This window comes from Spinacia oleracea, chromosome 4 (assembly GCF_020520425.1).
Source record: "Spinacia oleracea cultivar Varoflay chromosome 4, BTI_SOV_V1, whole genome shotgun sequence".
Lineage (NCBI taxonomy): Eukaryota > Viridiplantae > Streptophyta > Magnoliopsida > Caryophyllales > Amaranthaceae > Spinacia > Spinacia oleracea.
In genome coordinates this window covers 137,805,160-137,829,172 of record NC_079490.1, presented here as the reverse complement: position 1 = coordinate 137,829,172, position 24,013 = coordinate 137,805,160, and the positions used below count along the sequence as shown (strand labels likewise).

General features: G+C 39.2%; 1 protein-coding gene across 1 annotated transcript; it reads right to left on the bottom strand.

Annotated features, from left to right (window-relative positions):
- Positions 1–2,018: 2,018 nt before the first annotated feature.
- Positions 2,019–4,631, bottom strand: LOC110796782 (phosphatidylinositol transfer protein PDR16-like; the record flags this gene model as incomplete). Its single annotated transcript, XM_022001865.2, has 4 exons — positions 2,019–2,501; positions 3,189–3,422; positions 3,505–3,603; positions 4,509–4,631. Coding segments are annotated over 4 exons (513 nt in total), but the record flags the coding sequence as incomplete, so codon positions are not given.
- Positions 4,632–24,013: the final 19,382 nt, after the last annotated feature.

Genomic DNA, 24,013 nt, shown 5'->3' with positions numbered 1-24,013 from the left:
TGTAATTTCACATTTGTCATTGCCCTCAATGCTTAAGCCTAAAAAACGGAGACAAGGCAAACCCACAATAGAAATAAATTTGCAAAATTAAACAGATTATATTGAAGGGTGTGATGCCAACACTCAGAGGCTCATTATCTTTTTCTCCTACCAATCTATGAGACCAAATGTGATAGCAAGTATTAGCTCCTTATATACAGCCCATAAGGGTGTTGCATTATCCTAAAATTAAGTACGACATATTGACATGGTGGAGATGCAAATCCTTACGGCCTTACAAAGCTCCCAAAACACACCTTAGTTGTAAAGTATCACATTTTACACTAACTCTAAGACAAATTGACACTCATTAGACTGTAGAAAAACGAAAGTACCTAATATTGCCTCATTAGTCGTAGGCTCGTTAGATTTCATGTATGAGTTGCTGACTTGCTGATTAAACATGAGATTGAAGATGATGATGATGCATGGAGTTTATGGGTTTGAGCTCGGATGAATTTACCGGAAATGTAAGTTACTTGGGTGTGCACACAAGGTGTTTGATAAATTGTCTCTGAGAAATGTTGTTGATTAACCTATGCTTGTTAGGTGTGTTAATTTGGGGGATTTGATTAGTAGGAAGCGTTGATTCTTTATTTTATTTGATTAAGTGTTGAATAATTTGGGTACAAATGGCCTTGTTAAATACTTTGTACTGCTAGTTTTTTGTAAAAAGCTAACTTAAAAGGGTTTCCCTTTATTTAATTATTGTTAATATGTAAAAGTAACAGTTATTTTGTCCTTTTCTGCCCTTTATATTAATTTGCCTTTATTTTTAATTCATTTAACAGACGTTAGTAACAGAAGTCAAAAAGCAGCGGTTTCCATCCATTTTGAGGGACCTAAATGCTCCTTTTGAAACTTGAGGGACCTAACAGCTCCTTTTGGCAAAGTTTAGGGACCTCCAAACCTATTTACTTGTTCACCAGCTGATCTGCTGCTGCTGATCTGCAACAGAACAAATCAGTTTCTGATCTGTTCAGCTGCAGATCAGCAGCAGCTGAACTAATCAGTTTCTGATCTGTTCAGCAGCTGATCTGCTGTTGCTGATCTGCAGCTAAAATGATCAGATTCTGATCTGTAGAGCTCCCTGTAAAAGAAACAACAACAGAATCATTAGTCAATGCAGCCTAATCAGAAATACTGCAAAACACTCAATAAAACGACTTAAGAAACTAGAACATGAAAGAGAAACGTATTGACATAAAATTTTTCCACAAAATATATTCAGTATAAATAATTTGCAAAACTAAGCAACAGTTTCTTCTCTTCAAGAAAAACAGTGTAGATTTCCAGTCAAGCTTCTCCAGAAAAAGATATTGCTTCGTATTCCCGAAACTGGAATATAGTTGCATTCATGTGCTGCACTCAGAAAATTGTTCACCTTTTCTTGAATTTGTGAATGTCATGAAACCATACAACTCAAGGACATGACTGTTTAAACCCTTGTCCTCCTTTTGGTAATTGTGTACAACCTCTTGGTGAGCAAGTATAAAGCGTGTAGACAACTGATAGAGCTTTTCCATTGGGGACTATACTAAAATCAACAGTATTAAGTGATTCCCATATCATACTATAATAAGACATCTTACAGACCTCAGATAACTACTAATATATGCCCACTTTTAGATGCATATATTACACAAGAACAACAATCTCAGCATTTTATCATCAAAACTTGGCATGCGTAAATCAGTCAGTTACAAGGATCAGTAAAATATGTTACAGGTTCACGAGGTAAAAATTAGGCAGCATTCTTTATGTGCCACACCACAAAAGACTACTGGAAAAATGATGACCTCCATCTAGATTCTAGACAGCTAAAAGAACACTGGTATTTAAATATCCAATATTAAGTGACCAAGAAAACCCTAGACATCCGAGGACCGGACCATAAATTGCATATTAAACTCATACTTTACTTAAAATACACGCTGCAGTTACTAATTTTCCACAAATTGTAAAAACTCAGATGCATGTTGACATGACTTCGAGATGAGTAAACTCATCTCATAATAACAATATTAATCAGGTAAAACTTTGCCAGATTTAGCTGGACAGAATAAAAAGGATCCACAAAAGACTTCACAACAGATAATACAAATAACTTGACACAGATCCGCTGCAATATGAAGAAGATGACATGACTGAATTTCAGACACCGATACTTAGCATGATGGACGACAACTCCTTCTTTGGAATCCAGTTATGCCATCCTCAACCTGCTGGACGAGAAGGTGATTTATTTTCCTCAGCTGGCTTATCAGCTCCACAATTTTTCCTATTGCACCTAGTCTTGAATGGGTAGTTTATATTGCCACACTTTTCACACTTCCAGCTGCATTTTCGTCAAAAAAAACAACCCCGACCAGCTAGTATTCTTATGGCGTCTGGTGCATGAACATCTATAATGCATCCATTGTATCTATCTTCTGAACCATCATTACACGACAAGGTACAGCCTGCACAAGTGTTAATCCATGTATTTAGAATACATGCTTTCTTAATTACTGGGTTTCAAATCACAAGTAACAATATACAAGGATGATTCCATGAGCTTGATCTACTGTTTTGTATGAAATGCAACCTCTAGTTATACAGACAAGTATTAAGCAAGATGGTTTTGTTCATTTCAAAATTTTAGAGCTTGTATATTCATATCTAGATCGACTAGTAGTCTGCCTAATCTAATATCTTTAATTTGGCTACTCACCCTCATCACTAGTTGAAGCAGAATTCACTTCACAACTGGTTTTATTTGAACTCCTCTAACCTCCAACTCCTACCTATCCTGTAAGATACCATTTATAGCGGACATGGGATAATTAATTACAAGATCTACAAGGGAAGTTACATCTTCGCTAAATGAACAAAAAGCTAGAATGAGACATTATTTACATAACAATGTGAGCGCCCTTTCAAAATAAGCCATTATGGACGACCAAATATCTGTCAAAAACCAATGTTCAATAACTAATCAATCTAATCTGAAAAACATGGGAGAATTCATAGGTACACCACAAATGGTTGGTGAAGTAAACCTATAAAATCCACCCCTACCATCAATTAAAACTAGCAGCTTATGCTATTACTACTTGTTAGAGAAGCAACAAACGGCAATCAAAGTGCATATAAAGCAATTTACTAACCCTCCAAAATGCCTGAAAGATCCTTGGTGGGTTGTAAAGAACTGCTAGTCCAAGTCTTTTCTGCAAAATATTGATAATATCTCGGGATGTTCTGACTGATAAACTAGTGCTCATTGAAAAGCCTGTATAATCTATCAGCCACACCATCTGTTCTTGCCCCTCGGGCAGGTTGAGGATGGCATTCTCTAACAAATAGACTAAGTGACGGACATTACCTTCTCCAGATGTGGTGTTCTGAAACACAGACAGAGAACAAAGAAGTTCAGCTCAACAATACTAAGCATAAGGACAGTTCAACAAGTCTACATGCAATCACCTGCTTCCCAGGCCTCATTATAAGGACAGTTCTTCCTTCGCGATCACGAAAGTTTGCTCGGGAAACCTTTCCTGTCTCACCTTCATGAGCAACTTCATGCTGCCATTGAAAAAGGGAAAATCAGATAGTAAAACCATTAAGCGGTGCTCATACTAATCTCAAACTTCCAAGTGAATCGATGCTTGGCTTTTACGATGAAAAAAAAAGACAAAATTTATCATAAAGGTGTATTAACAGCTTTGCTAAGGCTTCACTTTTGTACAAGGAACAGTTGCAAATGGACAGCAAATATGTATTCACATTCTAGCTAGCTCGATTATAAAAGAACTTGTATTCACATAAATATCATAAGTTTCACATTCTAACTAGCTTCTAAATATTCAGTAATTCAAGAAAAGGCAGAGTATTCAGTAATTCTTAGATTCACAAACTCAAAATCCCAGGAGGCAAAGACCCAAGAAACTGATTAGCAAACAAGTTAAGCACATAAATTCCAACACATGAGCTCAAACTATCAGGGATATGCCCTGAAAACTTGTTATTAGCTAAATTAGCATTTTGGAGAGTCTTGTTATTAGTATCTGCGTGAATTTGTATCTGCGTGAATATGCGAGAAGATATCTAATCTAGTATACTTTAAAAAAACGATGCAATTATAGGCTTATAGCAATTAGAAAATCATTATAAAAACATCGGGAGTTCTAATTTTTTAGTAAGCAGGAGAACAAACTGACATTTTATATACCAAAACAATTCACTTAAGGAACTTCAATGAAAGAATCTAAATTGTTGGCATTTACCCCCCACGAACTTCAAAACAATTTTCCCCCAACAGGATTGGAGTCTCTTGCTGCAGATTACTCAAAATTAAAGAAAAAAATATCAGCATTTTCAAGCATACAACAGAGTGAATTCTAAAGTAATTATACAATACATTCATCAATTCCTCTGTTTTCATAGGACATATGGTAATTTAACTAAAATTAGAGCATTGAAACCCTAACCTTGGCAGAGGAGACAGACTCAAGGGGATGTAGATTATATTTGGCGGTGAGGAGGTGCGTAGTGGTTGTTCTTCTCGTCGAGGTATTCGCCGGTGGAGTTGAGAGAATTGCGAGAGGAAGCAGTCAAGCAGATACAAGAAGTTAAGAAGGAGATGGAGAAGAAGAGAAGAAGTGCGGTTTGTGAGAGGGAAGCAGTCAAAAGATGCGCTTCCGGTAAATTAGAAGGGGAGATTTTGGAGATTTTTGATAAATTTTTTTTGTTTTTTTTTTGTCATCAAAAGATGCCCTTGTTAAATAAGGGCAACTTTTGAGAAGCCACTTTTAATGATTTTTCTACTAGTGTTAGAATATATATAGTCACCCCACTATCAAGGGTAACTGAAAATCACGAGTCACCAAAACTCCGGTCAAACTACTGCACAAAACGCTCGCCCTATAAGCGCCCGTTACACAGTCTACGTCGTTCCAAAGCAAAAGCGAAGGAAAAATCAAGGATAAAATCTGTCAAGTTCTGCCCATAAATCATTTTCAACGCCCAGAGCTGGGCGCCGATATCTTTAACGCCCCAGCCTGGGCGCTGATTCTCTTGGCTGCCAAATTTTGCCCAGATACAAAAACAAGAAAGAAACATACGCATTCAATTGCAAACAGAACACTGGTTAATTGAACAAGCCCCAGGACTATAGAGAAAGAGGTAGATCGATCGCCCCACGATCTACTGTCCCTACAGGGCGAGGAATTATAGTCTCGGAACCAGATCTACTTTATCATCGGCATTCTCTAAATGAGAGAGAGAGATATTCTCTTATATAAAAGAGAAAGATTTTTTTTTCGAGGCGGCCGTTCACTTCAGGGTCCGAGCCAAAATTCTGACATCACCACAGACCAATTTCTTTTCTCGCAGCCATCGAACCAGATTTGTCATAAAAAAAATGGTCCCCGGCGGCAGGTATCAGTCACCAGAAAGGCCGGAAATAGTTCGGAGACCTTCTTCCGTCTACCCTTCAAAAACAAAATGAGAAATGGAAAAAGGTCTTTATTGAAAAGGCTAGGATGGATGCTTGTTGCAGGACCATTCCACTAGTCAAACCGAAGACGATGTTACTGATGTCAATCTTTATCCGGCTTCTGCTTCAGTGCTACCTCGCATCGAACGAAGTAATAGGTCGTGCACAGCCACACAGAAGGTGCTACACTTGTTCAAGCACCTGAACGAGGCGTGATAAAGTACTCCAATGCAAAAAATAAAAATGATATCCCAACACCTGGAGAAATGTTCTAATACATGCGGTTAGGCCACACAAGCCTACGTCGCACCATAAGTTCAACCATCCCACGGTACAAGTCTAAAAAAAAAAAGAGATAAGGCATATTGCACTAATGCGGGCACACCAAAGAGCATGTGTAAAAGAGGCAAAGACTACTTATCGCCCAAATTCAAAATGCAAGCCACACGACTTCTACATTAAGGATTAAAGGTAGAAAAACATTACCGATAGCTCGCACCTACACGAGCGGAACCCCAAGGCATATTTCTCGAAAGAACCTACAAAAATCGGTCGCCAAAAGGAAGCATCCCAACATGGATACTTGGGGGCTCCAAGCTACGAAACGACCGTAGCAAAATAAAAATAATCTCAAAGCAAATGTTTGAACGATCGAAAGGGTACGATGCTTGAGCCCACTTCATGAACGGGCCTGAACCCTATCAAGCTTCGAAGCAAACTATTCAAAATCAGTCATTGCTAAAAAAAAATGATTCAAGCAAACTGATTAATGGACCGCACACAACGGCCATTCTATGAACGCCCGTTCGCACATACATATCATCATTCTAAGTACCGAACATTCACGAACGCGTTCAAAAGGAAAAATATACAACAACAAGAGCAGGCAAAGTCTTACGCCTCAAGGTATGTTCCTCGGGCCATATAGACTCGCCCAACTATTGCAATAACTGTACGCCTTAAGAGCTACAGTTCCTTAAAATAATCGCCCCAAAGCGACAAGCACCCTAGTCCACCAATCGGCTACGGCTTCTCAAAAAAATCATCACGTTCTAAAAATAAAGAAAAAACAAAAGAGAAGAGAATACATAGAACTTCCAAGTGAAATAAACGAATGAACAAGAGGCCAACTGTGTCATCAAAAGACCAGCCCAAACAACATTTTCAACGCCCCACCTGGGCGTGAATTATTTCAACGCCCAGGGCTGGGCGCCGAAAATGAACCCAGGCTCAAAAAAGGCCCTAACTTCGACTCGAAAATTACCGATTTCTGAAAGTCGCACCTTACGGCTTTGTTCAGAGTAGTACACCACTACAAAGGTCGCTCGCACTTACGAGCACAATCACAAACACGATCAAGGACATTACAGGACGCGTATCCCCAAGCAACCTCTTTGACAAGAAATGACCGTCAAGCACGAGTGCTTGGGGGCTCGAAAGAAAATATATATTATGCAAAGGTAAAACAATATTTCCAGACTACGCTGTACGAAGTCCCGTGTCTGGATGTCTCAAAAGATAAAGCCGGTTTACGACCTCAAGACAAAGGTCGCCGTTGATACCTATATGTAGTCCCCTAATCAAGGACCCAAGTAGTGGCAAAATTGAGCCGTAAAGACTAGCTCAAAACCATGAAAGATGATGACCACGAGACAATGGTCCGTCTAAGCACGTTGTCAACCCACGTTCAGGTTGCAACTAAATCCGAGCATCCCTCGAAAGAAAATAAATTCTTCAAAAAACAAAAATAGGCTCGCCCACCTTCAGCGGGCGGGGTCTGCGTCACTAACCGCGCAGGTCCTCAGTTTTCGAAAAATAAAATCTTCAAATTCAAAATAGGCTCGCCATCTTTAGCCGGCGGGGTCTACGTCACAAACCGCGTAGGTCCTTATTTAAAAAAAAAGCAAACAAACTTCAAAACAGATTCGTCCACTTCTTTCGGACGGGGCGTCCACCCTTAGCGGACAGGCTAGCCATCTTTAGCCGGCGGGGTCTGCGCCACTAACCGCGCAGGTCCTTAGTCGCTGCAGCGATAACTTTTTCTGGTTTTCCCTTTTTCCATAAATTAAAGGATTGGTTTTCCGTTTTTCCAAAAAAGAACGATGTGAGTAGTTTTCCTTTTTTCCAAAATTAAAGGATTGGTTTTCCGCTTTTCCAAAAAAAGAACGATGTGAGTAGTTTTCCTTTTTTCCAAAAATTAAAGGATTGGTTTTCCGTTTTTCCAAAAAAGCGATGTGAGTAGTTTTCCCTTTTTTTTCAAAAATTAAAGGATTGGTTTACCGTTTTTCCAAAAAAGAACGATGTGCTGGATTTTCCTTCGTTTTACGTCCCATAAAAACAAGGGGGTTTTCTCGTTTAGCTAACCCTGAAAATGAGAATCTTTAAAAACCTTTTACCTCGTGATTGGGCTTAGCCAGGCCCAATTACCCTTTATAGCTTTGATTTCGAAAACATCTGTAGCTACTTCCAATGATAAAGTGAGGGAGTTTCTACACATCTTTAGATACTTCCAATGACAAAGTGAGGGAGTTTCTATACTATCTGTTGAAAAATCCCAATGACACGTGAGGGATATGTCGACACTTCAAGTGATGACCCTTAAGTCAAATGTTATCACTCGGGGGCTCGTGAGACCCTCGCAAAACAAGTCACATACACTATGGCTTGTGTGACGCACTCCGTCTAGTACTTTGACCATCGTCTCATCCCGAGACTCAGTCAAAGTGGGGGCTAACTATAGACACCTACTTTTGTCCCCATTCCCGAAAGGCAAGGTTCGATGATGAGAACATAAATCTCCACTTGGCAACGCATCTCCTATAAAATAACGAATCTCGATCACCCTTTTCATTTTACCCGAAACCTGCAATTTATAGAAACCTTCTATTTATGGAAACCTGCTAAAAATAGTAACTTCCGTAATGGGTAGTTGTTAAAAGTGGCAAGTCATAAAAGATAGAAACCTGTCAGAATTAGGTGTTGCACTCCAACATAAATCCTAAATGAGATAGAAATTGCAAGAGGAATCCTATTTCTAATATGATTCGAAAATAAGAACGTATTAATTAAAATCCTAACGAACCTAGAGTTCGTAACGGGCCCAGACGCATTCCGTCATAAAGTTAATACGCACTAAAAGACTCGAATAAGTCTCAAACACTCCAGATTCGAAGAGTCCAAATCTTACAAAGAACTGGGCCCAAACATCATTTTCAACGCCAGAGCTGGGCGCCGAAATCTTTAACGCCCAGCCCTGGGCGCTGAAAATACCTGGGACGTGTTCTCTCCTAATTCTTCTTGGATTAGAGCTCTACAATTCTATCATTCCATGAACTCTTCCATATAAATACAGCCCCAAATTCGACGTGAACAGAGAACACACAATTCATATTCTGAGTATTGACTCCAACCCCTAAGCCTAAGCCTCACACTGCAAAATTGATCCCGCGTTCTGTCGCAATCGATCCAAAAATCGAACAGAACGTATCCTGTCCCGTAGTTTGAGATTCGTTAAATAAAAGGAGAAATAGCAAAGTCAAAGTGGTTAGTTTTCTGAGAACCGTGACGCACCTCTCAAGGGTGCGTCGTAATGTGCCCCTTCGCATGATTTAATTGCTTTCCTCGCCCTTTTATGAACTGTTAAACTAATCAAATCTGATTGTTCTATCAAGCCTAATAAAGATAATATGTTGGGAAATTGGATTATCATGCTAGGTCCCTTAAAACAATCTAAATCAGATAATCGCGATCGATCTAGTATTATGTGTTGCATATTGTTAAAATCAACTCAGATTAGTTTAATAGTTAACGCATGTCCCTTCAATTATTTATGCTGAGCTAGTAAGGATATCCTGCCTCTGGAGTTATCGAAGAGCGAGTACTCCTCTCGGTAGTTACAGTCCCCCGAATCCTAAATCTCTACCTTGCGGGTGTATGTTGAGAGATCCCCACACCAGGGATCACAAGGGAACCTACGGCCGTCGTGGTCAAACATAATTGCACTCCCTTTATGTCACGATAACCGGGTTTTGTCAGTTTTTTTCATTGTCGTTAAAAACTGAATGGCGACTCCTATATTACTAGTCAATTGAGTGTAAACTCACAGGAAATCCAATTACACTTGATTTGACAAACAGAAACGTTATACCCACGAGGGACGAGGTCACGCATTAGCCTCATGCTTTTTCGACCCCCTCACACTAGGGTTTGAGTAATAAATTGTGTGTGTGTTGGAAACTAGGTTGTAAGGTTATATCATTAACCTTAGTAACCGACCAAGCAAGAAGCAAGGCCGGCTAGCAAGTCGTGCAAGCCAAGCAACGGACACACGCCCGCGTGCCCAGCGACACACTACAGGCCGAAGCCCACAGCGCGCGCCGAGCAGCTGGGTCGTGGGCCTTGCTCGCTCGTCGCTGCTGTGCGCTCTTGCTTGCTGTTGCGTGCTCGCGCCCAATGGGCTTGCCTTGCTTGCTCGCGAGCTTGCTGGCTCGTTGGGCCTTGCACGTTTACGTGCTTGGCTCGACGGGCCGGCAACTCCGATGCCCTTTGTATTCGCGATTTAATATATTTCCGATATATTATTTATCGTTTCGTATACGACGAATCACCGTCGTACGATACGATTTATTCGTGTCGCCCACCTTACGAATATTCGCGATACGATATACGATTACGACAAAGGTCGTATCGTATATTACGTTTCCAACTTAAATCCCGAAAAGCTATTAAATGAATTTCCGATTTATTTAATCCGGTGATCTGTTACGTGTCATTGGTGTGACCTTGTAGGTTCAGTCAAGAGTAAGTTGTGAGTTCAATATCCATTAGAACTCACTGATCGGAAGCATTGCTCCAGCTAGCTGTTCCGATCACTTGATCTCACTGAATTAATTGTTCGCAATTAATCTGAACCTTGGTATTAGACTTAATGCACCTTGGGTGAAGGACATATTTCCTTCAGGGACACCACCGACACATTCCACATGCGCAAGAGGGAGATTACTGTCAATCCCTTTGAGTTTGCTACGATTATCGGCCTCCCGTTTTGTGAGATGGAGGTCGCTTTCGACCTCAACTTGACATGGAGGTCTGATGGTGTCAGGGACTTGACGGGCCCTGTGTAGATTCGATCACTAAGAGTGACACTGTTTCTGCGATGGAAGAGATATTGGGTGGTATTGGCATGACTGGTACCACGGCGGAGCAGAAGGTTCGATTCTTCCTTCTGGTGCTCATATGCCGGATGATTATCCCGAGCAGGAATAGTCGGGTGCTGACCCACCACTTGGGGCCTTTGAGGGACCTGCAGACTGTTTCAGTGCTCAACTGGGGTAGCTTGGCGTATAGCCACCTTTTTTATGAGATGAAGAATGCTTTGAGGACCGCCTTGGGGAGTCCAGGTTACATAGCCGCCTTGTGGAGAGTGCTGGAGGTAATTGAGACTCCTTCAACTTGTATTTTGTACTTGTACTTTGTATTTTGTATGCCTAAGACTGACTGATGTCTTATTTTCTTGAAGCTTTGGGCGTATGAGCATTTCCCTGGCTTGGCGCATGCTGGCCCTAGAGTTGCGGGTTACCCGTTTGCTGCTTCCTAGGAGGATGCGGAGCGCATGGCAAAGACCATAGTGGCTTTCCGTAGAGCTTTGCGAATCACACCTTTTGAGGGGGTATGTTTGTATTTTGTAGAGCTTTGGACTGGTTGTATTTTGTATATTGATCGAGCTTCCTGCTTTGTAGGGGCGTTGGTGCACTTTTTTGGATGTGCACATATCCGCCTAGGCTGTCCGAGCCTACTTCCTGTATGAGCGACGGGTGCTGATTCCGGGGGTTTATCTCCCCATGTTGTATCTGGGTGAGCGGGTTACTCTCCAGCATAGTACCGCAGATCGGCCTGTTCCTTGACCCTCTAGCGTCCATGATGTTGGGGACTACCGCAGCTATTCGGGCCTATAGTGATGCTCTGAGGGCGGGTGATGAATCCCTATGTCTCCCATGGCGGAACTTTGTAGAAAAGGCTATGCTAGCTACATTGAATTCCTGCCGAGGCTTGCTCCGACAGTTTATTTCGTGCCACCGGTAAACTTTGAACTTGAATCTTGTATTCTTGTATTCTTGTATGTTGTTTCTTGTATGACTTGAATCTTGTATGTGTGCTTGTTGTTCGAGGAGGACGATCAGGAGGATGTCTCCTCTTTTGACAGGGTCCTCTGTTATGTGGATTCGGATAGGGAGCAGGTAGAGTTCTTGTTCCGGTGTCCCCTCTCTCAGAGCGGGTGGCGGTCAATGCCCTTCCTGAGCACTACGCAGCTGTGAGTTCTTTTGTATTTCTTGAGACTGTTGTACTCTTGTAGATAGAAATTGAAATTGAATTTTGTATGTATACAGACGCCTCGGGCAAGAGTGCACCGGTGGATGGTTGTAATTGACTCCCTGAAGAGGCACTATGTCAATCTGACCAGGAAGCTTACTGGTCGAGACCGAGTTGTGAGTTTACTATCTCTATGTTGTTTGTATTTTGAAATTTGTACATGGATGTCTGATGCTTTAATTTAGAACTTTGTATAGGAGCGACGACGGGTCTGTAGAGAGGAGATGGAGATGCGGCACAGATTTGCTACGGCCCAACAGTCTTATCAATTCTTTTCCCATCAGCAGGGACCTTAGAAGTTTCCTCTTGACTACCTTGGTCAGGGATCTAGTACACTTCGTATTTCAAAGCAGGATCCAGTTACCCCGGGGACAGAATTTGACCAGGATTTGGAGCGGTGCATGAGCCGGGACAGGAGCAAGGGACCTGTTGAGATTGTGCTTGTAGCTGATGATGATTTGGACGGATCCTGCATGGGAACAAGGTCTAGCTGACAGGCGATTTTTGCGTCGTTGAACGAATACCACCTAATGAAACAAGATTTATAGAACACTTTAACGAACCAACTATATTGACTAAAGTGGCAAGTGTAGGGATCGTCCCAAAAGAATGGATATTTTGATTTTCGAAACTAATTACATTCATAACTTAGCCCAAGCGGAAAAGTATACATGTATTTGTAAATCTATTCAAATAAAAATGTAAATGGAATAAACTAGGGAACTAGGGATATGCTTGGTTTCATTAGGGAAGGACAACAGTTCAATCAATCAACATTGCCAGGAAATGACAATTAGGGGGAAAACCACGAATATAGCATTCGGCACCTCTCGGATAGAACGCATTGGTAGCCTAATCCCGATGGAGAGCTTTCTCATAACCTCTAGATTAGGTAAACTCACAATTAAGACTAGTGAAGGAAATAATACCCTTGGTCCAAGTATGCATTCAATGCTAAGTCTAATAAATGCGGTTAAGTAGTAATTAATTATACAAGTTAATAATTCAGTGAGATCAAGTGAACTGTATGCCTAGCTAGAGGCCGCTTCAGTTCAAGTAAAATTAATAATATTAATCCACTCTTGACTAACCCGTAGGGTCACACAAATAGTGCGTGAACGCGCGGATCAAGTATTTAAGTGAATTAAATACTCCATTTATGGATATTCGAAATTGACGGATCTCGGTTCCAATGCGAGCTGAAATCGTCAAAAGGCACATTATGACTACTCCAGAAACGATGATATTGCCGGAAACGGAAATATGGATCGTATCGGAAATATAAATATTATCCAAATCGTAGATGTTGCCGGAAACGGAACATGGTACGTATCGGAAAATATTATCGGAAATGGAAATATTGCCGGAATCGGAAATATTATCGGAATCGGAAATAAATTCCGGAATCGGAAATATTAAATATTTGTTCGAAACGGAAATTAATTCCGGAATCAGATATATTAAATATTGTTTGAATCGGAAATGAATTCCGGAATCGGAAAATTAATCGGAAGCGCGACGTAGGAAATAAACATCGGACGAGCTTGCTAGAGGCAAGGCGCAGCACGAAGCTAGCCCCGCCCCTAGCGAAGCCCGCGCAAGCGCAGTAATCGAGCAGCAGCAAGCCCGCCAAGCAAGCAGGCCCAGCCGAGCACGAAGCAAGGCCATGTCCATCGAGCAAGGCAAGCCCAACAGTAGCAGCGCCCTTGCAATGGGCCGCGTCGCTGCTTGCTGGGCCGAGCTCCGCGGGCGTACAGCAGCTCCTCGTGGGCTGTTCGTGCGTGTGGTTGTGTTCGTGCATGTTTCGAATCCTTAGGCGTTTAGGATTTGTCCGATTAGATTATTTTCCTAAAACTACTAGAGTTAGTTGTTAAGCTAAACACTAAAATCAATAGATTGAATTTAAGTCTAATTCAAATTATATTAGATAAATTGAATCCTAGTAGGTTTCTAGTTCCGATAGTACTACCCTATAAATAGGTGATGGAAATCACAATTTATATACATAAATTTCAAGTATTCATATAGTTTTAAGTTAAAAACTAAGCTTAATAATTTCCCAAATAATTAAGTATGAATAACATAAAACCTTAGGCTAAATTCTAGTTAATTGAATCTAAGGCGGATTCGAACGTGCTGTGGACTATCTACGGAGGGACTACACTTGGAGTCCTAAACTTGTTCTTGTTAGGTTCGGGAGCAGGTAGGGAAGGCACGCGTCACATGTATGTATCCTAGATTATGCTAATTGACTATGTGGAAATTAATTTGGATTCCTGGCTTTATGGTTTTTTCCGCATGAAATATATGTTTTATATTTGTCATAACCTAACAGTGGTATCACGAGCCTCTAATTAATTCCATAATCAATTATAGTTAACATGGTTAAATTTTATAAATTTTCAATGAATTAAAGGGGTGATTAATTTCGATTTTTGTAATTAATTGCAAATTCGTGCGATTATTTAATTATATGTTCGCAGGATTTTCGACAGTTTAGTCAATAATGGTCGGAATCGTATAATTTTATAGTGAATTTCGCATGTAAACGACGTTTTAAAATTTTGACTAAAATCAAAGATTTGATGCCGAACCCAGAATTCCTAAATTCGAAGCCTAACTATGACTTTACGGAGGTTTTAGTTTTTCGAACGCAAAATTTATAATTTTTTGGTTGTTAAATTAAATATTTGCGATTCTTGTTTGTAAATCTTGAATCTATGATTGACCTACTATATATGTTTAACAATTTTTATGCCTAAGCTTGTTAATTATACAACCTAATTTGTAATTGTAATTAATTTGTTGAAATTCGAATAATTTAGAATTTGATTTGATTTTCGTAATTAATTAGCAATTTAATTAGGAACCAATGATTAAAAACCACCATGAAATTTGTGAAAATTTAAAAGTTTTAAATTTTGTGACCTAGATTTGAATCCATATAATCGGAAATTAATTTGAATAATAAATTTTAGATTTTTCGCCCAAAATTTATGAAATTAATATGATTTAATAATTCTTCGATAAATTTAATAATAAAAGTTTTAATTTTTATGAAATCCGTTCACGAATCTTGCACGCACGAAGCAATGTACGCTAAGTGTTACCCTTAAGGGGTGTTGTATAGTGCAGGCATGCGACGATGAGCAAGGGAGCTCGTCTCCCATGCGGTACGATGCAGCGAGCAAGGGGCTTGGCACATGCGCGCAAGGCAGCAGCCCTGCCATGCGCTATGTGCCGCGTGCATGTGGGCGGGAGGGGCGAGGCAAGCAAGGCAATGAGCACTCGTGTGCTGCGCGCGCGGGCAGCTTTGGTTGGCTCGTCCAGCAACGTCGCCCAACCCATCGAGGGATGCCTCGACACAGCGATGAGTGGGCTGCGCGCAAGCGTTTGCTTGCTCGGCTTGCTGCGTTTGCGCGTGGTCGCTCGGCCCTTGCGGTACGATCAGTCGAAGCAGCCCATTGGGCGCTGCAGCTAGTTGGACTCGACGAGGCATGGGCGCGAGCGCATGGCCTTGTCTTGGCCCGATTTTCAAATGAAGAAAATGGCGCCTCCCATGGAGAATTCAAGACAAAGTTTCCAATCCATTTTCAAGACGGACTTTGAAGTTGAAGCTTCAAGATGAAGTCGGGTCATACTAGATGACATTTATGTCTTATGAATGTTTTAAGTTATTTATTGCTTTAAATATGTCTTAATTATGCATGAGATTATGGCTTGATTATGTTGCATGATTAAGGATTTTAGTTCACTTAAAATCTAACCTACATAGTAAGAGCCTTAAGTTCCAAACTTTAAAATTGAGTTAAAAGGTGCCATGCCAAAATAACACTTACTTGGATAACCTTTACATCAATCTTAGTAATAGTTTTCCGCCATAGCGAGGTGTTACTTATTTATTCTAAAGGGGTAAGGTACACAAATAATTGTGAGTACATGTTAGCTTTGGTGAAACTCAACGATATAAGTAAGGAGTCCTTTTATGTCTTGGCAAACGGGATAGGTGTACCTAATAAGTTCTTAGAGGTGCCTATCAACCAAGAGAAGTTTCTAGACTATTAGCAAAGGCTTTGCTTACCTAAAATATTTTAGAATTGAGTCAAAATACATAATGTGCTTAATTCTTCAATGATTTAAGGATCTTGGAATCATTTTATTCAAACCTGTCGGAACAATAAATTCGAATAAAATGCCAATAACTTGTTTAAATTGCATGATTGCTTTAATTTTCAAGTTATTACTCATGATAAATGTTTAGACTTTGCATGCTTCAATGTATGTTTTAATTATTGTTTATAATTAAATATCTTGCACTGCAATAAATCCTTTTAGAAAGGTAACAGTTAAATTCCTTGAGTGGTAGTGAATCCAAGAACGATTCACGGAAATGAGAGAAAATGAGCAATTAAAATGTACGTTTCTTATAACGACTTTTATGGTTTTTTTCGAGTATCAAAGTCGAATGGAAAACCGATTGGTGCTTGTGAATTCAAAATACAATGTAGTTTTGAGATCATAAAGCATTAAGTTTAAACGCTCATCCTTACCATGGTTTACAACCTAAAATCTTTGTCCATTTAATTCTCGAATGACTCCACTCCCTACACATTCGAATAGATCGATGCTTAGAGAACTTTAGAAGCTTCTGGTAAGATCATCTAGTTGAAACCGAATATTCAACATAAATAAAATGGTAAGAACCTTGTTGGAGTGACATTGGACATGTCAAACAAAGTATAAAAGTCAACACTAGGAGTCAATTCTTAAGATTGTAAGAAAGGGTACAAGAAATAGGAAAACAGGGAACAAATGAAAGGAATTTACGATTCGGTTTCTACCTATAAGTTTATGTTTAAAGAGAAATGACCTAGGAATCAAACTTCCTTGGTATCATATACCCCTTGAGGTTCTTACTTCGGTAATAACTCAAACAATGGAAGCTAGGTTACACTGATGACCTACAAGTGGGAAATGAAGCATGGATTTGCTACATTAGTTGTAAGGTCATCTAGTTTGTTTTAAGTCCTTTTAAGGCTGGAACTTAATGGCTATTTTGTTCCATAATCAGCATACCTAAATTTCTGCTTCAAACACAGAAAGACTCACATTCAAGAAAAACAAAAACAATGATTATTTGTTTATTTCAATGAACTGGTCATTTACAGGCTGAGTCATGTATGCTTGATTAAAACAAACAACTCTTTAACAAGAAGAACTTTACCAGGTTCAAATCAAATCCTTGATTTGAGTTCCAATAATCTTTGGCACTGTTTCTTAGACCATATCAACAAGTTAACGTTCTAAAGCTCTATTTTGATGGACTTTTGAAAGTTGATTGATTTCTAGATCATTTAGGACAAGTTAGTCTTACTTGTTGAAAGTAACAAAAGATATGAACTATTGTTAGAACACCTAGACAATAGAGTTCAAAGCTAAAGAAAGATTTTATGACTTTATTATTTCATATGGTTTTGAGTGAATATGGGTTTATTTACTCAATGTGATATAAGTTTGAATCTGTTTGGCTAGTCCAAAGATTCTGAAGTATAAAATCCACTTGGAAAGAAATCATAAAGATCTAGGTTAGATCAAGTTGATGATTACTTAAGTCAAGAATGATCATCGATGATTGTGTGTTCACGATCGAGCTCCATAAGATATGGTATATCTAGGTTGAAATGATCGAAGTCAATTAGTACTTGATTCGAACAATGATGAATCATAAAGACTTTTCCTATAATTTCTAATATAAAATGCTCAACTACCACCAAACTAAACCAAATTCGTCAAAGCTATTGAAAAACAATTTCAGAATATCTTTTCAATAATATATATCTAAAGAGTTGCTAAACTCGGTGGGAGCTTAGTGTTTGTTATTAAAAAAACTAAGGCCCTAATATAGATATATGTTTCATTGTGATTTATTCAAATGAGACACAAGGGTATTGTTTCTACCACGAATTTTTGGGAACATAATGTTTGTTTGCTCGAAATAATGTCCTTTTGGAGATTCGTTTCCAAAATGACAAGTGGGAGAAAGTCTTCGAGGCGAACAACAAACATAAAACGGACATTCCGGAGGCTTTTCGAAGTTATTTAGAAAATCCGAACACTTATTCTTTAAGGACTTTAGAAGTGGCTTTAAAGAATAGACATCTCTTAGAAGACTTTACAAGTGCTTCAAGGAAAACAGAATATTCAAAACACTTTTAAGTGGCTGTTGATATTCTATTGTTTGATGTTCTATACCCAAGTAGGCATAGAGTTGAAGTCACTGAAACTATGAGATTCTTCTATTAGATAGTAGAGAAACATAGAGTTCAGGTCAATGAAACTATGAGATTCTTCTATTAGATAGTGAAGAAACCTACAACTTGCAGTCAAACTATTATCATGTAGATTAATGAGTTTGTGACTTGTAAGAAAGCTATGACAAAACCTAGATTCCCTAATATGGTTAGAGGCCATATATATGAAGGAAATAATGCTCTTGGTCCAAGTATGCATATAATATTAAGTCTAATAAATGCGGTTCAGTATTAATTAACAAGTTAATAATTCAGTGAGATCAAGTGAGCTGAATGCCTAGCTAGAGGCCGCTTCAGTTCAAGTGGAATTAATGATATTAATCCACAGCTTACTCTTGACTGAACCCGTAGGGTCACACAAATAGTACGTAAACGGATCAAGTATTTAATGGCATTAAATACTCCATCTATGGATATTCGGAATCGACGGATCTTGGTTTCAGTGGGAGCTGAGATCGTCACAAGCAAGAAATGAATACTCCGGAAATGATGATATTGCCGGAAACGGAAATATGGATCGTATCGGAAATATAAATATTATCCAAGTCGTAGATGTTGCCGGAAACGGAAACATGGTACGTATCGAAAAATATTATCGGAAATGGAAATATTACCGGAATCGGAAATATTGCCGGAAACGGAAATATTGTCAGAATCGGAAATATTATCGGAATCGGAAATTAATTCCGGAAACGGAAATATTAAATATTTGTTCGAAACGGAAATTAATTCCGGAATCGGAAATATTAAATATTGTTCGTATCGGAAATAAATTCCGGAATCGGGAATTTAATCGGAAGCGTATCGTACGAATTAGCGTCGGACGAGGCCTGCCAGACGAAGGCCCAGCACGAAGCCGGGCCATCGCTCAGCAAGCCAGCGCGCCACAACGCACCAGCCAAGGCTGCGCCAGGCCCACCGCAAGGCAGGCCCAGCGCGCGCCAAGGCTGCGGCAGCGTGTGGGCCTCGTGGCAATGGGCTGCGAGCGCTCGCGGGCTGCGCGCGCGCATGGTGCCCCTCGTGGGCTGCTGTGCGTGTGTGTGTGTGTTTGTGTGCTATACGAATCCTAAAGCTATCAGGTTTCGATTATGATTAAATTCCTAATCCTAAAAGGATAAATTAAATAAATAAGAGTTCTACTAGGATTCTAGATTAATTAATTCGTATCCTAGTAGGATTCCAGTTCCTTTTCCATACCTCTATAAATAGGTGCCTAGGGTCATAATTTATAGATACAATTGAAGTATTATAAAGGTAACATTTTGAAGAAAAATCAGCCATACACTTGCACCATTATAGCCGAAATTCCTAAGCAACCTTAAGGGCGATTCTAGTTGGTCAAGCTTAAGGCGGATCCGGACGTGTTGTGGACTATCTACGGAGGGACGACACTTGGAGTCCTAAAGACTTGTTCTTGTTCGGTTCGGGCGCAGCTAGGGAGGGCACGTAACAAAGTGTATGCATCAAAACTATGCTAAATGATTATGTGTAAATAATATGCTTTCCTGGCTTGATGGTTTTTCCGCATGATTTATGTTTTGTCATATGAATCATAACCTAACAGTGGTATCACGAGCCTCTTATTATTTTCATAATCTAAAATGCATGAACATGGTTAAATTTTACAAATTTGCAAAGAATTAAAAGGGGTGATTAATTTTCGTAATTGTTAATTAATTGCAAATTGCGTTTATTTAATTATATGTACGCAGTTTTTCGGCAGTTTCTTCGTTCCTCATCCAAATCGAGTGATTTTTGTGTCAATTTCGCATGTAAAAGGCATTCTAAATTTTTATAATTAATTAATAATTTAATTAGGTACCAATGATTAAAAACCACCATAAAAATTGTTAATTTGAGTTAAATTTTAAATTTTTATGACCTAGATTTGAATCCATGTTAATCGGAAATTAATTAATTAATAAATTTTCGATTTTTCGCCCTAAAATTATGAAATTAATATGATTTATTAATTTGTCATTAATTTTGGAAATAAAAGTTTTAATTTTTATGCGATTCTCTCATAAAACCTGCACGCACAAAGCAATGGACGCTACGTGTTACCCTTAAGGGGTGTTGTATAGTACGGGCATGTGACGAAGAGCAAGGGAGCTCGTCGCCCATGCGGTACAATGCAACGAGCAAGGCGAGTAGCACGCGTGCACAAGGCAGCAGCCCTGCCTTGCGTCGAGTGCTACGATGATGCATGGGCGGATGGGCGAAGAAGCAAGGCGAGCGAGAAGGCAGGCGCGCGCGCGGGCAGCGAGCAGTGCCTCGCAGCACGAACGCTGCCTCGCCAAGCCTCGCCAAGCAACCGCTGCGCTACGAAGCAGCGAGCGATGCTGCGCGCAAGCGTGGCTCGGCTTGCTGCGTTTGCGCGTGGCAGCTTCTCGTGCCTTGCTGTGCGATCACTCGTGGGGGCGATGCTGCCTCGAGGACTCGACGGGGCATGGGCGCAAGCCCATGGCCTCGTCTTGACCCGATTGATGCGCTTTGAATTTACTTTTTTTAATTTTCAGTTCGGAAACGATTTTAATTAATTTTAAAAATTCGTAATTTAAATTGTTTTCTTGGAATTTAATTCTGAATATTATAATTATTATAAATTTTATTTATACTAATTATTTTACTAAAATTAAATCTTGAATTAATTTAAATTCGTTTAATTCAACTGAAATAAATTAAATTAATGGATTCGATTATAAATTTATATGAGCTATAAATTTTAATTAGATTTGTATGTTTCTGGTTAGACTAGAAATACATTTTTATGTTTAAAATTAGTAAAGCATATGAATTTATTGGTTTAAGTGGGAGAATTTTTAGTCATAAACTCTTGATTAGGTCTACAAATCCTTTAAGGTTAAACAACTTGATTAGAATTAATAAGGACTGAATAATTGGTAGATTATTGGTGCCCTTAATTAATTGCTGCAAATATTTATGTGATGAATAACGTGTTTTTACTAACCAGCTATGTGGGCCATTCATGATAATGAATGGGTGAATGGTATATATTGTATATGTACTGTTTTGCAGGTTATGAAGTGACTAGTATGGCCCAAATAGGATAGAAAATATGGTATGCGTACCATTAATTTGAATGTAATTGGTCTAAAGTACCAAATTTGTTTTTCAATTCAAATATGGTCTGCGTACCATCAAATAGTTGTAATTAGTTTAATTATAGCTTATCCTATTTGAAGAAAATGGCGCCTCCCACGGTGAAATTCAAGACGAGGTTTCCATTTTCGAGACGGACTTTGAAGTTGAAGCTTCAAGATGAAGTCGGGCCATACTAGATCACATTTATCTTATGCATGCTTTAAGTTATTTATTGCTTTAAATATGTCTTAATTATGCATGAGATTGAGGCTTGATTATGTTGCATGATTAAGGATTTTAGTTCACTTAAAATCTAACCAACATAGTAAGAGCCTTAAGTTCCAAACTTAAAAATTGAGTTAAAAGGTGCCATGCCAAAATAAACACTTGCTTGGATATCCTTTACATCAATCTAGTAATAGTTTTCGCTGAGCGAGGTGTTACTTATTGGTCCTAAAGGGGTAAGGTACACAAATAATTGTGAGTACATGTTAGTTTTGGTGAAACTCAACGATATAAGTAAGGAGTCCTTTTATGTCGTGGCAAAATCGATAGGTTTACCTAATAAGTTCTTAGACGTACCTATCAACCAATAGTAGTTTCTAGACTATTAGCAAAAGGCTTTTGCTTACCTAAAAGACTTTAGAATTGATTCTAAATACATAATGTGCTTAATTCTTCAATGAATTTTAGGGTCTTGGAATCATTTTATTCACACCTGCCGGAACACATAACTTGAATAAAATGCTTCATGAACATTGAATTATGCATGTATGCTAGAATTTAAGTTTATTAAGAGAAACTGTGAATGGTTATTTATTTGTTTATTCTTTTCAATTGTAGTTTAAACTATGGAAAACAACAATCAAAACATCATCATGGGTTCTGAGCTTATGGTCAAGCTGAACCTAACAAATTTTCTTGAATGGGAAGCTAAGCTAGTTGAAATAGTCAGACTCAATGGACTTGAGTATGTACTGTTACATCCCATGCCAAGCTACTATGCAAGAGACATGACCCCTGAAATATTTTCCGCCTGGGATGCGGATCTCAAAAAGGTTATGAGTCTCATGCTGAACAATATCCCTGATGAATGGGCTAGAAGGTTTGTAGCTTATGAACCTTTTACGCTCATCAAGAATCTGAGGGATATCTGTCGTGGAAGCACGGAGGACAGGGACCTAAACGTCCATGAGTTGATTGAATCAATGTCTGGTCTAAAGGTTAGTTCTCCCAACAGGTGTTATAGGATGGAAGTCCAAGAAACACATGTTCAGCTCCTTCGCACTAAACAAAGGGTAGGCCTCCCACTAAGGTTCCATGTGGATCTTATGCTTTCATATTTCGATCGCCTAAGTCTGCTAGGAACACCAATAAGCGAAAGGATGGCAGTCTCTATCTTGCTCAATTCACTGCACAGTGGGTTTGGTCGCTTCAAGAAACTATACCTAAGTGAACCAAGAGAAGAAACAGTTGCAGAATTTGTTCACCTTGTCAGAAAGGCTGAGATAATACTGGACTGCGAAGCCAAAGATTTACTCAGGGCTAAAGGGAGACCGTTCAAGAAAAGTGGAAAGTCCAAGGGCAATGCTAAATCAAAGCAGGACAAGTCCACATCAAGCTGTCTTTATTGTGATGGAATAGGCCATTAGAAAAGAGATTAATGTCCAAAGCTAAAGGAAGATCAGAAGAACGGAACAATCGTTCCATCTTCAGGTATTTTCGTTATAGACTGTATACTTGCTAATTCAACTTCTTGGGTATTAGATACAGGTTGTGGCTCACACTTATGTTCCAATCCACAGGGACTAAGAAGAAGTAGAAAGTTAAGCAAGGGTGAAGTCGACCTACTAGTGGGAAATGGAGCACGGATTGCTGCATTAGCTGTAGGAACTTATTACTTGTCGTTGCCCTCTGGGCTAGTTTTGGAACTGGAAGAGTGTTTCCATGTTCCAAGTCTTACTAAAAACATCATTTCTGTTTCTTGCTTAGATGCTAAGGGATTTTCCTTTTTAATAAAAGACAATATTTGTTCGTTTTATTTTAAAGAGATGTTTTATGGATCTGCTAGATTAGTCAATGGACTTTATTTATTAGATCACGACAAACAAGTTTATAACATAAATACCAAAAAGGCCAAAAAGGATGATTTAGATCTCACCTATCTGTGGCATCGATTAGGCCATATTAACTTGAAACGCATGGAAAGACTTCAAAAGGAAGGAATTCTAGAACCATTTGACTTAGAGGATTATGGAAAGTGCGAATCATGTTTACTTGGCAAAATGACAAAGCAACCTTTCTCTAAAGTTGGAGAAAGAGCAACTGAACTATTGGGTTTAATCCATACAAATGTATGTGGACCAATGAGTACAAATGCTAGGGGTGGTTTCAGCTACTTTATCACTTTCACTGATGACTTCAGTAGATATGGTTATGTCTACCTAATGAAGCATAAGTCTGAATCCTTTGACAAATTCAAGGAATTTCAGAGTGAAGTAGAGAATCAATTAGGCAAGAAGATTAAAGCACTGCGGTCTGATAGAGGCGGTGAATATCTGAGCTATGAATTTGATGACCATCTGAAAGAATGTGGAATTCTATCAGAATTGACTCCTCCTGGAACACCACAATGGAACGGTGTGTCGGAACGGAGGAACAGAACCTTGCTAGACATGGTTAGGTCAATGATGGGTCAGGCCGAACTTCCAAT